The sequence below is a fragment of the Corapipo altera genome, unplaced genomic scaffold (assembly GCF_003945725.1).
Source record: "Corapipo altera isolate COAL_440 unplaced genomic scaffold, ASM394572v1 24b, whole genome shotgun sequence".
NCBI classification, from domain to species: Eukaryota; Metazoa; Chordata; class Aves; order Passeriformes; family Pipridae; genus Corapipo; species Corapipo altera.
The window spans coordinates 12,963,221-12,977,552 of record NW_020884888.1 but is presented as its reverse complement, the minus strand read 5'-3'; the positions used below and the strand labels follow the sequence as shown (position 1 = coordinate 12,977,552).

General features: G+C 37.3%; 1 protein-coding gene across 4 annotated transcripts in view; it reads left to right on the top strand.

Moving 5' to 3' along the window:
- SEMA5A (semaphorin 5A) overlaps positions 1 to 13,573 on the top strand; it is a 329,773-nt gene extending 316,200 nt beyond the window's left edge. For all 4 annotated transcript variants that reach the window (XM_027643929.1, XM_027643930.1, XM_027643928.1 and 1 more), the window contains 4 exons: positions 1,572 to 1,727; positions 4,892 to 4,939; positions 7,048 to 7,259; positions 8,667 to 13,573. In XM_027643929.1, the coding sequence (XP_027499730.1) occupies positions 1,572 to 1,727; positions 4,892 to 4,939; positions 7,048 to 7,259; positions 8,667 to 8,786 (536 nt within the window). In that variant the 3' untranslated portion in view covers positions 8,787 to 13,573. The remainder of the gene's footprint in view (positions 1 to 1,571; positions 1,728 to 4,891; positions 4,940 to 7,047; positions 7,260 to 8,666) is intronic.
- Positions 13,574 to 14,332: the final 759 nt, after the last annotated feature.

Sequence of the window (14,332 nt, the reverse complement as noted above, 5' to 3'; positions counted from 1 at the left end):
AAACCTGTCCATTTGCTTGACTCCCACCTCAGCTCTCCTACCCCCCTGAAGTAGGATTGAACTACAATATGTCATCTGCTTCTGTGCTCCTACTATGTACTCTGCAAATGAAGCACTCTCAGGACCTTTCCTAAGAAACAGAAAAGCCAAAATGAAAAACTGAGTATTCTTCCTACTCACAATAACAAGATCCTACAAGCTGATTGTATTCAGGTATTTTCCCTGTTCAAACGAGGCCTCATCCAGACACTTGTTAATTGTTCATAAATATCAATATACAGGTTCTTACCTGAGCTGGTAAGTAAATCCATTCTATAATTGACATTTTTAAAGACTACAGTCTCAAATATTCCTGCTGGAATCTTCTAAATTTATTGTGACTAAAGTTTTAACTTTTTTCCTGTGTGAATAAGGGGAAGGTAATGAGTAAATGTGAATCTTGTGTACTGGATTTATGCAATGTATTGAAAGGGGTCCAAAACAGTGTAAAACTTTCCCGACTTTCCACCTAATTGGCAGAGTAAAAAAGCTTCATTAATTCTCAAATTTTGATGTTGTTCAATGTAACTTGAATCAAAATTAGATTATATGTACTTTTTCATTTGAAGCAAAATGAAATTTGTAAATTTGCCTCATATAGACATAAAATCAGTTAAAACTTTGAAGTAGAAACAAGCTTGGTTTGGGATAGTAGGGCTGTTTATTCCATGTTAAAACCATAAAATCTATCTCTGTAGGAGAGCTGACAGAAGAAAGAAGGAAGTTTAGCTGAATTCTGTATTTATAATGTTTGCCTAATTCAGAAGACTCCTATGAAGGCAAGACTTGTGCTTGAATTGTAAGAATGCTGAGTGCAGTACACTCACAGCATCTTATGGGAATGAGATCAATTCACTTCATTTAAGGGAAGTATCTGAGATCACAAAGGCATGAAATAAAAATGTCTTAAAACTACGTAAGGAGAGGAAGAAATATAAAAAAGAAATAGAAGCTGACAATAAACTGAATAGGGAAGAGAAGGTGAGAATACTTGATGAGCTTTATGTATGGTTGAGAAATGGACCTGAAATAGCAGAAGATAAAAGAAAAATATTTTAAAAAATCTTCAAAATACTACTATTTTTTGTAGTTAAATACACATCCTATTTAAGATCTGGAATACATACGCTTATAGCTCTCATTGCTATTTGTCAGGTACATAAACAAAGACAGTGTCCTTGTCCACCCTAATGACCTAGACTGGAATTAATTCCACAGCAATCACTCTTTCAGTCACCACTGCAGAATCCCTCCAACTTCTCACTTCCATGCACAAAGACTGTGGCAGAAGCCAAAGCCATAATACATCTGCAGCAAATTTACCATCACATTAAACATTTCAGAGACTTTTGCCAAAGCCGAACTGCATTTGTTTTATCAGAATGAAGGTGCTGCCCTCTGATAGTTGGTGGTAGGTGGGAGATGAGGCCTTCTGTCATAATTCAGAAATACAAGCTATTTTTCTCTAACTTGGTGTACTTGAAGCCTTTAATCACGGTGTCTGCATGTGTGTCCCTCTTTGCCTTTTGCAGACAGCTGGTCCGAGTGGTCTAAGTGGTCTGACTGTGACTCATCTGGCTTCCAGACCCGCACTCGTCAGTGCATCATTTTATTTCCTGTAGGTAGCCAGTGCACAGGCAACACCACAGAGAGCCGAACCTGTGCTTTGGACTCCAACTTTATACCAGGTGAGATCAGCCAGCTCCTTGAAGGATTAGTGAAACTTCTCAAGGTTTCTGGAGTGAGGCATAGCACTGTTTCAGATTGCACTGCAGATTTTCCTTTTGTCAGCCAAATCATGTTGGTCTACTGTGTAGAGATGATGTTGCTAGATCTGGTGTCTACATGAAAATCTGCCCTATGGCACCCAGTGCTGTAGAGCTGTCCCTGCTGTCACCACCTGGGACTTTGGTTAGTCACTGTTGCAGCATTCTGCAGGTCCTTCCCATCCTACTTGGTAGCAGGGGATGACTACAGACAGCAAGTAGAAATAGTTTGCTTTTTATTTTAATTTAAGTGTTTTTGAGACTCTAGAGAAACATTCCTCTAGGTTTTGTGGTTTACCTATACAAAATGGCTACTGCGGTAGTTAATCTGGAAATCATTTCAGAGTCCCTTAAATTAATAACTGCTTAGAAACTCATTAACTTTGCTCCAGTCCTTATCTCCCCTATGACTGCTAAGTGCCTGATGAATAGTCACATTATGTATTATTCTACAGCATTTGTCAAAACTCATGACTATACTTTTGTTTTTAAATTACAGCAGTCATTTAAATCCACACAACAGTAGGGGTGGTCACAATTCACTGCTGTTAACAGTCATCTTTCTCCCTATGTACATTGAAAAAAGCTAGTGATCTTTTCACAGACAGAGAAATTTACATTTTAATGTATCATTTGAAATGTAACTGTGTTTACTCAGTGCAGCAACCTTTTTTGTGTGTGACTATTTGGTATAGTACAATATAACAAAGACATCAAGAAATTTAAACAGTGTGTTTATAGATAGTGCATAATGCTTTAACTCCCAAATACTGTTTTCCTCTAAAACTGATGTGAAAAATGTCAGTGTAAAAGCAAAAACTCCCACATTGTATTTTCCCCTTTTTCTAAGGCTTTTGAAACTCTGTTAATACTCACATTCTGTGAATCTCCAGCTTAATCCAATATAAGCTCTACATTTTGTTTTGGAAAGTAGGTGTTTGCAGAATCTGAAATGAGCCACCTCTTCTCTTTCCTTTCTCTCTCTCTTGCCACTCCTCCTCAAATTGTCCCCTTGTGTTTGGCACTGGTGAGGCAATATGTTGGATCCTGTGTTCAGTTCTGGTCACCTCTCTACAAGAGAGCTGGAGCATGTTTGGAGAAGGGTAGCAAAGCTGGGAAAAGAATCTGGAGCACAAGTACCATGAGGAGCGACTGAGGGAGCTAGGGTTGTTTAGCCTGGAGAAAAGGAGGCTCAGAGGAGACCTTTGCACTCTCTACAACTACCTGAAAGGAGGTTGTAGTCAGGTGTGTGGGAGGAAATCTCTCCTCCCGAGTAGCAAGCGACGGGACTAGAAGAAATGGCCTCAAGATGCACCAGGGGAAGTTTAGACTGGATATTAGGAAAAATTTCATCACAAAAGTGTTGTCAAGCACTGGAACAGACTGCTCAGGAAAGTGGTGGAGTCACCGTCCCTGGAGGTATTTGAAAATCATGTAGATGTGGCTCTTAGGGGCATGCTTTAGTGGTGGACTTGGCAGTGCTTATTAATGATTGGATTCAATGATCCCAAAGGTCTTTTCCAATCAAAATGGTTCTGTGACTGTGAATTAGCAGTCTCAGTGAGACAAAGTATGCTTTCAGCCTTTAACTCTCTGTAAGAGTGCTGTTCTGTCAGGTTTGATGTTTTGTCATTTTGAAAATAGTTAGCATTGGTTTAACTTGTCACAAATGATAAAAAATTGTGATCCCTTTTGCAAGTAGCTGCATTGGGATCATCTTCTGGCAGTGGAGAGCCTACTCTTAATTCCTCATACAGACTCTAGTGCATCTTCGTGTATATCATTCTTTCCCTTCTCTGGTCTGTTTGTTAGTTCTAGTAGAGACATCCTTGGATGGGAAAACCAGAGCTCCATACAGTGGTGTGGACAGCACATAGATTTGTAAAGTACCATAATACTGATACCCTGTTCTATTCAATATTGCTTTCTTGGCAGTACCTAAAATTTGGCTTTCCTTTTTAACTCCTTCTAAACACTAAACTGTTATTATCTCCGAACAATTTGTCATAACCTGCAAGTCTCAGTCATGAGTACTAATGGTTAGCTCACAGTCCATCATTTTATAGGTGAAGCTAGGATTTCTTTCCACTATATGTACCACTTTGCACTAATCTGCATTCTGTTTTATTTATTATTTTATTGCCTAGTTTTATAAGGCCCTTCTACAGCTCTTGACAGCATTCCCTTGTCCATAACTTTGTATCATCAGCAAACTTCAAAATCACATTTGCCTCTGCTTTTCTAGCTCTTTGATGGAAAGCCTAGGTCCCTGCAGAAGTGGTAACCTTCCTCCATTGTAAGAACTGGGCAAATAGTACTAGCCTGGGTTTGTATCTCTTTCCTCATTTCATTCTTACTTGGAAAGCCATTGCCAACTTAAAATTCTGCTTTTTTGAAATCCAGGTGGCCTGTGTCAGTTACCCCGCTCATATACGCATGATCCTTGACCCTTTCAGAGGGGTTTAAGAGACTGTTTTGTAAAATAGGACTTCTCTTCCCAGAAGCCAAGGTCTGCAAGTAAAGAGAAGAAAAATTTGATTTTATTGAGATTTTATTCAGTATTTTTTCAATATTTTTTCAAAGTCAAAATGGTAAGGATACAGGCTGGAATTACATTTTATTAGTTTACAGCTGAGACCCATGAAATTGGCAGTCGTCTTTTCTGATGATGTGTAAATTCCCATTTTTCACATTAGTGCCAGACGTGACTTCTAGAAGTAATGAGCCCATTTGAACACAAGGTAATTAATCTGTAGTTAAATTTGCTATTCAGTAAATCAACTCTTTCTCCACATGCTTAAACTCCACAAAGAATGTTTTCATGTGCACTTCATCTTTTTAATTCCAGAGATGTTTTGAGGCAAGAATTAAAAATAAGTTGCTGCTTTTGCTTGGGAAACTAAGAAACCTGAAGATGTCATGGGACCTTTTTATTAATTCTACCCCACAGTCAAAGTATTTTTTACTTTGGATTTGTAGTGAATGTAATAGAATGAATTTTTAAATCCTTACTGTGTTAATCAAACTAGTAGTTCTGTGTAATATTTTTTTTCTTCTTGGCCTAAGTGGTTTATTTATTTTTCTAGAAATATCTGTGGCACGATCCAGCAGTATAGAAGAGAAACGATGTGGCGGTAAGCTTTTCAGCTCAAGATGTGTATTAAATGCTGAATTATTGATTCTGTGTTTTTGCTTTTGTTTCACCTTTTCCACTCCCTTAGTATTATTCTACTTTCTAAATGCTGCATTCTCATTATTTACACTTGCACTGAAAAAGTAGCTACTTATACAGAAAACTGTAGTTCTACAGGATTTCTCATTAAATATGTCACTCCGTCATTGGTGACCTTTGAGACAAGAACATGCATTACTGGATGTTTTGTTTTCTTGTTTTTCAGTATGGCAGTCACCATTGTCTCAAAAAAAATACATATAATAAACTAATTATCAGTAGGTCAAAATCTGTAATGTTGCTCCACATTTTTCAGGACAATAACTTCACAAACCTCTTTGGAACTCCAAATAAACAGCAGAAAACCAGGCTGGTAGCCCGTTTAATAGCTCAGACTCTGTCTGGGACTCATTTTTAGCTTCACTGACAAAGACAAAACTAAAAACTAAATAAGAAGTTCCATTCCAGAGAGTCATGATGCTAAAAAAACAAATCTTGAAAGGAAGAACCTTAAAAGCCACCAAACAAAAAGAAGAAGAATAAAAAGGAAAATGACCTTTTTTTTTGTGCTGAGCTATCACACTTAGTCTGTGTCGTCATGGTAATAGCTCTGACCAGGTTTACTATTCTTCCATGCACAGATAAGCTGCATTTTTAACCTAATAAAATACAATGAAAACACAGAGATTATGCAAGGATACCTTTCTGTATCGTAACTTGTTATGGGAGCCAGGATAATGTAATTTGATTTTTTTATTAATTAGCAGTAGTTCTCTGAAAACATTTTATCAAGTTTTGCAACACTGGGAAACTGTCATAAAAGTGTAGAAGGATATTTCAGTGGTAATTTATATATTGAAGCAGTCGTCTAGTTACCTAAATATAGTTTGTGTTTCTAAGTACCCAGTAGTCATGTAAAGGTCCTACCTTAGGCATTTACAAAAAATGGGACTCATGTCCTGGCCCGTTTTTCTGTATTACAGTGAAAAAAGTCTAACAGATGTTTTTAAGACTAGCACCAGTATTTCAGTTTAAAATCTTTCATTTGTGCATTTAAGCAGCCACAAACAAATCTTCAGTAATCTTAAAATGAAATTTCTGACACAAGCCTCTCACTGATACTTCTTTCCTGATCAAAAAACACAATTCCAGTTTGAAATAACAATGGAAAGCAGTATAATTTGTTTATTTTGAGCTAATTCTACTCGTGCCACATCTGACCTGGTATCTATTCAGTAACATCGGGGAATGACTGTGCTTTAGATTCCCTTCTACGGTTTCATGCAGCAATGAGCTTCCTCTCAATTTTAATCCTTACATAGGTGGAGAGTGTTTCCCATTGTTTCATCCTCTAGTATCTTTGAATGGCAGAGCAGATAGGAGGATGCTGGGCTCTGAGTTGTTGACTCTACACTCTCTGGCTGCTATGCTTAAAAGCATATTGAGCTTCAAGGAATCTGTCTCTCCCTACTACCCATTTTCCCCTAACATGCTACCATTTATTTCTCATTCTCCCCCTTACATGAAGAAAGGGGATATGGAAAACATTTTAGGGAAAAAAGGAATGTGATTCAAAGATATCAGGATTTTGTTATGGCCACAAGTCACCATGTATAAGAGAAATAACTAGAAGGGCAATAGAGGTGGTGATATTGTAGTTCACTGAAAAAAAACCCCAAAAGCTAGGTATTTACATTATACACATAATTTATATAAAACAAGGCTTTGTTATATAGTCTGAAAAAAAATTTTTGATGAACTATTCAAACCGACAAAATGCAATTCATTTATCTTTCACTTGGGTTCTGAACTTATTTAAGCATTTTTCAGATATCTCAATCTTAATACTTATGGAGATGTATGGGTATCTAAGATTCTTATAATGCTCCCTTCAGGGAAGTAAAATGAATTTACTACTGTAGGGATAAACCACTGCAATGGTTTCAGAGAAACACATGAAAATTTCCTTATCCTTATTTGAATCAAACACGTGTGTACTTTTCCCCCAAGTTTAAGCTTTTATTTCTACTTCCTTAAAATTAAGAATGTCTTCTTCTCTCTGGTCTGCAGAGTTCAACATGTTTCACATGATTGCAGTGGGATTAAGTAGCTCAATACTTGGTTGCCTTCTTACCCTGCTTGTTTACACTTATTGCCAACGGTATCAACAACAGTCCCATGATGCAACTGTCATCCATCCGGTGTCACCAGCTCCTCTAAATACCAGCATTACCAACCATATCAACAAACTGGACAAATATGATTCTGTAGAAGCCATCAAGGTGAGAAGTGGGTTGGGAGCTACTATATGCTCCTAGACAACATTTCTGCTGTATCAAAAGAATTCTACTTGCTAGTTTTCTGCAGTGACATTTGGGCTCAAATTATGCTGATTGTTAATGACAAAAATAGATTTTATTTGAAATATTTTAATTGCAGATCCTTTTATTTGTCAATCCCTGTTATGCAGGAAGTTCAATTTTGCATGTGTATATAATTTATACAGCAACCTTTCCTGGAAAAAAGCAGACCACTCAAGTTTTTTTCTGTGGGATTTTTTTCCTAATTGTGTTCCCTAGTGGCTTGTTCAAGAAGTAAATAGAGCCATTAATGATCACCATGGCATATATTGAAGATAATCCTTGGGCTCTGATGATCTACTCTCAAGGGCACTGTCCACCTTCCTGCACTATGTCTCCATACAGGAGATGTGTCTGGTGAATATATTCTAGGTCAGACTCTCAACTAGTGTTTATACCCAAAATATTCTGTGAAACAGCAGTACAGATTTACTGAGAGTCTATATTAATATCCATATCATTTATTGTTATTCCCAAACAGCAACTTCCTTGTTGTGACCTTTTAAAATAGCTCTGCTTTTCAGATCCGCCAAATTAAGGAAGGATGTGCATTCTGAAAATATCTAGTTCAGTATCTTCAGACTACACAGTTTATTCATGCAGCTGCAAACCTTTTGCAAATGAGGATTTTTCTTGAATCCTACCTGGATAATCCAGTTTCTAATTTCTGCATTTTTCTTTCTAATTAAAGACATTTTAAACAAAGTCATTAAAAACAGTAAGAAAACTCTGGAGTTTCTAGTCAGCAGTGGAATATGAACCTAATTTAAAGCTTTTTCAAATGCCGCTAATCATCTCTCTAGATAACTACAGAAACAAACAAACAAACAAAAAACCCCACAACCCTTTGAAAATTCATAATTTAAAAACCCATATTACTTTTTTAAAAAACAGAGTTTATGGTCATAAAACCTTCAGTCATTTCTGCAACATACAACACTTGAGAATGAGAGAATTATTGCAGTAAAGAGAAAATAATTCTTTTTCAGTATGAAGATAATAAGTGAGTCATTCTAATAGGAAGAACAGCATATGTATGATTTAAAAAATTCATAGAATCATAAAATTAATTTTGTAATGTTAGGGGAAAAGTGCCTGGCTTTATTAATTGAATAGAATTATTTTCTGCATGAATTTTATTACGTAAGAAGGTACTTCTTGCAAATGCAAGTTTTTGTGAATGTACAGGTATTTCTCAATGCATTTTTGACTGGCTTACTATACACACATATTAGCCACAGGAATTGTCTTGGTGAAAAAGCGCTTAGTGATCACCTTTCCTCTATCCTTTTCATTTTCTTTTTTCATTTTTTTTTTTTCTCTTCCCAGGCATTTAACAAAAACAACCTGATTCTGGAGGAGAGAAACAAATACTTCAATCCACATCTTACTGCAAAGACTTATTCTAATACCTATTTTACAGATTTCAATAATTATGACGAGTACTAATGGGCTTGTGTATTTTCTGGCCTCCTGTAACTCCCCAGTCCCCAAGGCCTGTGCTACTTGACTGCTCATGTGATTGAGGCTTCAGAGATGAAGTTCAGAGACATTTCAAGCACGATCCAAGCCATCAATGTCCCATTGCTGCCAAAAGCCCAAACCACCTGTTTGTGACATGATGTTTTCTTTGCAGAGTGCAAGATTGGCCGTCAGTTTTGGGGGCAGCTGTAGCCCCTCAGTGTCACTGGACTCCTCATGAGGGTTGTATTGCTTCACTCAGTTTCATAAATTTCCAGTCAGATTTCTCTAACAAGTAACTGGGTAATTCCTGAGTTTTAAACAGAAATAATAATGTTACCCTTTAAAACCTACCAGGAGTACAAATCTAATTTTCTTTTTAGGCATTGTCTTTTATTTCCTTGAGATTTAAAAAGGGAGCTTTGCTGTTAGCCCTCTGTGCAGTCTCCTGAAGCTCACATCGGTGGAAAGAGCTCACAGGTTGCTGGGAATGAGGATAAGAAGAAACGTGATGGTTTAGTGATCCTCTGCAGCAGCTCTGGGCTCTGTAAGCTGATCTTGAGCTATAAATCACTCTGGTTGCAGTTCAGCTGTTCAGACTGCGGAGACTAAGGCTGTACCAAGGGATACAATCTTGTAATTAACCCAGACACCTCCAGGGTCAGTGGTTTCCAGTTGTGAGCCGAGCCCTGTCACATAAAGCCTTCACCTTGTTCAGTTTAATTTTTGGAAGGATGTGGAAGGGCATGTCCCACAGGGAGACTGATGGAGGAGGGCAGATAGGAGAGGCACACTGGAAGGTTTTTCTGTGTGTTGTTAGTAAAGCAGCCTTGCAGCAGCTTGCAGGTTTGCACAAGTTGTGGCATTCCACAGGCTTCCTCTCCTTGGTGTGTGCATATGGGAACGCACTTGTCTGTGCTGTAGCACTCACCATCAGGCTGGTCACAGAACGATATGGCTGCACCGCGTTTTGTGTGCTGTCTCTGACTCCTGGGAGTACGTAGGTATAATCATAGATCTGCTTTTTTCTTTCCAGCTTCTACTTTATATGCACATGTCTGACAAACAAGGCTGGCTCAGAAAGCTTAGATATATTTGCAAAGCATTGTCTCATCTTGTTGCCATGTCTGACCCACATCAGTTAACCCCTAGAGGAACACTCTTATGGTGTTTTAAGTGATGATCTTTTTGTAAATATTTAAAATACTGTTTAAGTTATCAGTTTTAATTCCTTTTGTAGTAGCAGGTAAGGAAACATAAAGAAGTTTTATACCATTTTTCTTTGTTCCATCTGTCTTCACCCACATTCATGACATTATTTTTGTATCTGAAATTCCAGATGTATAGCTAAAAAGAAAAGGGCAGGGATTTGGGTCAGATTTTTCAGACTATGTAGTAATAAGGCAGCATTTGCTATTCTCAGAAGCTTGTGAGAAGAAATCACAAGTGAATACTAAGGATTAAAGAACTGGACTTTCATTTTCTTGCTAAAATCAAAGATCATCATACTAGAATACTAGGGAGGTATGCAAGGAGAAGTAGAGGGGAAATGTTTCCATTCTGTGTTTAAAGCCCTTGCTAACTAGGTTATGTTATGATAGGCAAATAGAGAAAAACATATACAGATTATAATGATTCACAACTGTATACAAAACCAGCAAAAAGTACCAAGAAACACTGATCATGTGAGACTGCATTTGAGCACCACTTTGGTGGTCCAACCATCTACATAGCAAGGGTAAACACCATATCTACTGATGGCAGTGAGCTGCATTTTTGAATGGGGATATATCTGAATGTAACAGTCTCTATTCTACAAAAAAATTCAAAGCAAGTGGTCTTTAAAAAGCTGTTCAGTAAAATGAACGCACATTTACCATCTATGAAAATAATAAGATCAGCCACCTATTTTTTGCAGCTGAATAGTTCTCCCTGTTACTAACTCAGTCAAATAAAAGCACCTCACCTTCACACCAGTTCATCTCCAGAAAGTATAATAATGCTGGTTCTGTATAATTTGTGATTTTTTACTGTACATTAGATTTGGTTTCCCAGGAAGAAATTAGCTGATTGCCCTGGGTAAGAGAAAATTTTCTCTGCAAGAGATAGAGGGGGGAAAGGCTCTCCAAATCATAACCAGTCTGGTATTTGAATTGCTATATTCATGCCAAAAGATAAAATTTTATATTTAAATAAGATAAATAAAATCTGTATTTCTGCTACTGCCAAGAAAAACCAGGACATGTACATATGCTCATATGTGAAAGAAACACTGTTCCTTTCTGCCCCTGTGTTAAGAGCACATTAGTCCAGCTTATGGATTTTATATTTAGATTTCTAGTTATGAGACCAATATCTTAAAAATATTTGAAATATGTACTTTTATTTTAACCTTTTTTAATTAAAATTACTGAAATTAGCTTTTTTTTCCTAACTCTTCAGTAGTTTGAGGCACGCCTATCTTTACAGTGATCTATTTTCCATTCTTTTTCTGGATAAATACATATGTTAGATACATGTTATATATGTGGTAATAATACCCTAGGTTAAGTCTGCATGATCATAAGTAGAAGTGCATTTAGCAGATGCTCAGTCTGCTCACACTTCCATCTCCCAAAGGAGTATTTCAGGTGTTCCATGTCTTTGAGCAATTCCCATGTTATTGAAGCACCATGCCAACTTGTCCAGAAAGTAATTCTTTTAAACTATTTTTCTGTCATTTAGCTTCCTAAATTTCATTGTTCTATATCCCAGGCAGAAATATATTCAAAACTCTATCTGAAGCAGCAGGGGAGACACGGAAATACCAGAGCACTTCAATGAGAAAAACTTGACAACAAGATCTCCTTGCCAAGCTAGATTGTGAAACAACAGGTTTTCAAGCTGTTAGATATTTGTATCTTAGGTAATTTTAGAGAACTCCAGATTCACTGCCTGTATCAGTATTTTCACCTTCTGAGTTCTATGAAGCTGCCCAGGTAGTTTAGTACAGCTTTTCCTTACTTTATTTAATTTTTTTTTTTCTAAAATAGGCTACACACATTTTGGTGAAGAGCAGATATCACAGAATCATTTAGGTTGGAAGACATCTAAGATTAAGTCCAATCATTAACCTAGCACTGCCAAGTCCCCTACTAAACAATGTCCATTTCTCCATGAAAGCTCTTATTTTTTTTTTTTTTTTTTTTTTTGTCAAAAATGTAACAAGTGGGCATTTTCCTGCAAATCTTGTTTAAGCCAATGAAGCTCTCAAATTTGTGCAAGGGTAAAATTAGGTTAAGGAATTGTTCTGTTTTGGAAAGGAAAAATCAACTCCCTTGCTCATCAAATGCCATGCTTAAATACCCTTTATCCTTGTGCTCTATTCTGGATAAATAATTATATTACCTCTGAAAAATGCCAATAGATAATATTACTAAACCACTTTTGCACTGATTGCATAAATTTAAAAATGCTTCTCTATTTTGAATGCAAACATTTTTGCAGATACTTCAAAATTGTCTAAGTAAAGCTGCTTCCATGTAGCCCTGCTACATGGAGGAAGCAGGATTGCCAGTCACATCCTGCACGGTATAGACTTTTATTGGCTAACTCAAAGTATACATTTTATGCTTATTTTTATGTCCGATACATAGCGTATGTTCCTCAGTTGCTTAGAAAATGTACTCATGTCCTTGCAGATGTATCTTGGACTTTGAGTCTGATGATCTTTATGGTCTTTTAAAGTTACTTTACCTAGAAGCTTTTCCAGCCATTTGCAGTCACCTGCTGTTGAAGCAGTGTGGTTTGGCTAAAATTAATCAAGAGATTTTTGACTAGTATTAGGATTTTCATAAAAGGGTGGAAGAAAGAATGGGCCTTAAATGGCTTTGATTTCCAGGCTATTAAGCAGTACTGATTAAAGTCTCATATGGGTGTAGGACACTGTGCATTTAGTTAGCTCAACCAGAGCTCCACAGCAACCTTTGGGAAAATGGCATGCCAATGTAAAAATCAAGAGCTACTGAAGCACTTATATTAGTGAAGAAAGTTCTCAGAGCATCAGACCATATGGCTGTTCAAACCAGAAAATGAAGTCAGTGGTCTCAGATGCAAGTAAAATGTTAATAGGATTAAATGCTTCAATATTTTTTCCTCATAATTATAGAATGAATATATTCACTTCTTTAAATGTGGGACCAGTTTTATTAAAATCAGCGCAACGTGAGCACATTCCTAATGTTAATTGTATGCATAATGGCTTTGCTGTATGAGATCAATTCTGTAAACAGTTTGGTCTAAGCTTATATTGCTCTGCTTAAGGCATCTGGCCAATTTCTGATTGTAGCTGCCACCAGCACCCTCTTTGTCTCGCATGGGAAAGCATCCTTAGATGGGCAGAGTTACATCCTGGTGTGTCTCTCCACCAACACTGCAGTGAGCCTGGAGAGATATACTTCTAATTTTCAGTGTTGTTTGGATGCCTAAATTTAGGTTGGCAAAAGCTAGGCTCTTGAGTATAATTTTACTCATCACATGAGTAACCACACCAAGATCAGTGGTATGGATGTAACAAGTTACTTATTTTAATGTGTTTACAGAATTGGGCCCAAAATGTATTGCTTCTGCACAAATCCATGCACAGTACAAGATGACTTCAATAGTAAGAAAACAGATTCATTTAAAATTGTTCACAAGCAAATCTGCATCTTGATATCAGGGAATAATATGTGTTCATTGTGTGGGGTATTTGAATTCATTCCTTTCTTTGCTAAATAAATGAATGATAAAACAAGGTACTGCTTGACTTCATTTAAAAGCCATTCTTCCAAATAAAGAAGGGTTCTAGGATCTGTGGACATTTTCCCTTTCTTTTGGTCTCGTCTTCTCCACAAAAATGAATCTGTGTGTGGCTGAAATGGCCTTTAGCTAGACTGTTCTATGTCACTAAATGAATGCTTTGCATTGTGTTGCCATGCAACAACATTTTCTAACTGGGATGGTACAAAGAGGGAAATGTGCAAACCTGGTAGGTTTGGCAAAGATTTCAATCCCAGCAGTAGCAAGGATAGGCAGAAGTGAAAACAAAAACACAGAAGAATGTGACTGAAGACTTGGCAAACTTGCCAGTAAACTCACAGGAACTTAGAAGCTTTTTGGGAACTGCTAAGGGTGAGGCTGTTGGGAGTGTAACCTCCTGAATAATCAAGCCAATTAGTTGCTCAAGAAAAAGCAGTCTGATTGCAACAGGTATTTGTGCAAATCTGTGATTATTGCTCAGAATTGGGGAAAAATTGACTGGTGACACTGTCAGCATCAGGTTAACCAGAAAGGGTGGAAGTGCTCTCACAAGCAGTGAGCGCTGGAATACAGGGGGCATTTTGGCAATACCTGTGTTGGCAGGAAGGATAAGGCAAGAGGAGTAGATCCGTAGAGCCAAACAGTTGCTGAACTACTGGATTTTGGACTAGCTCCAGTCTAGTCCCGCAGGCTGAACACACATGAACAGTTAGAGTGTGTACCCCTGTAGTTTACCTCATTCACTGAGGAAAAAA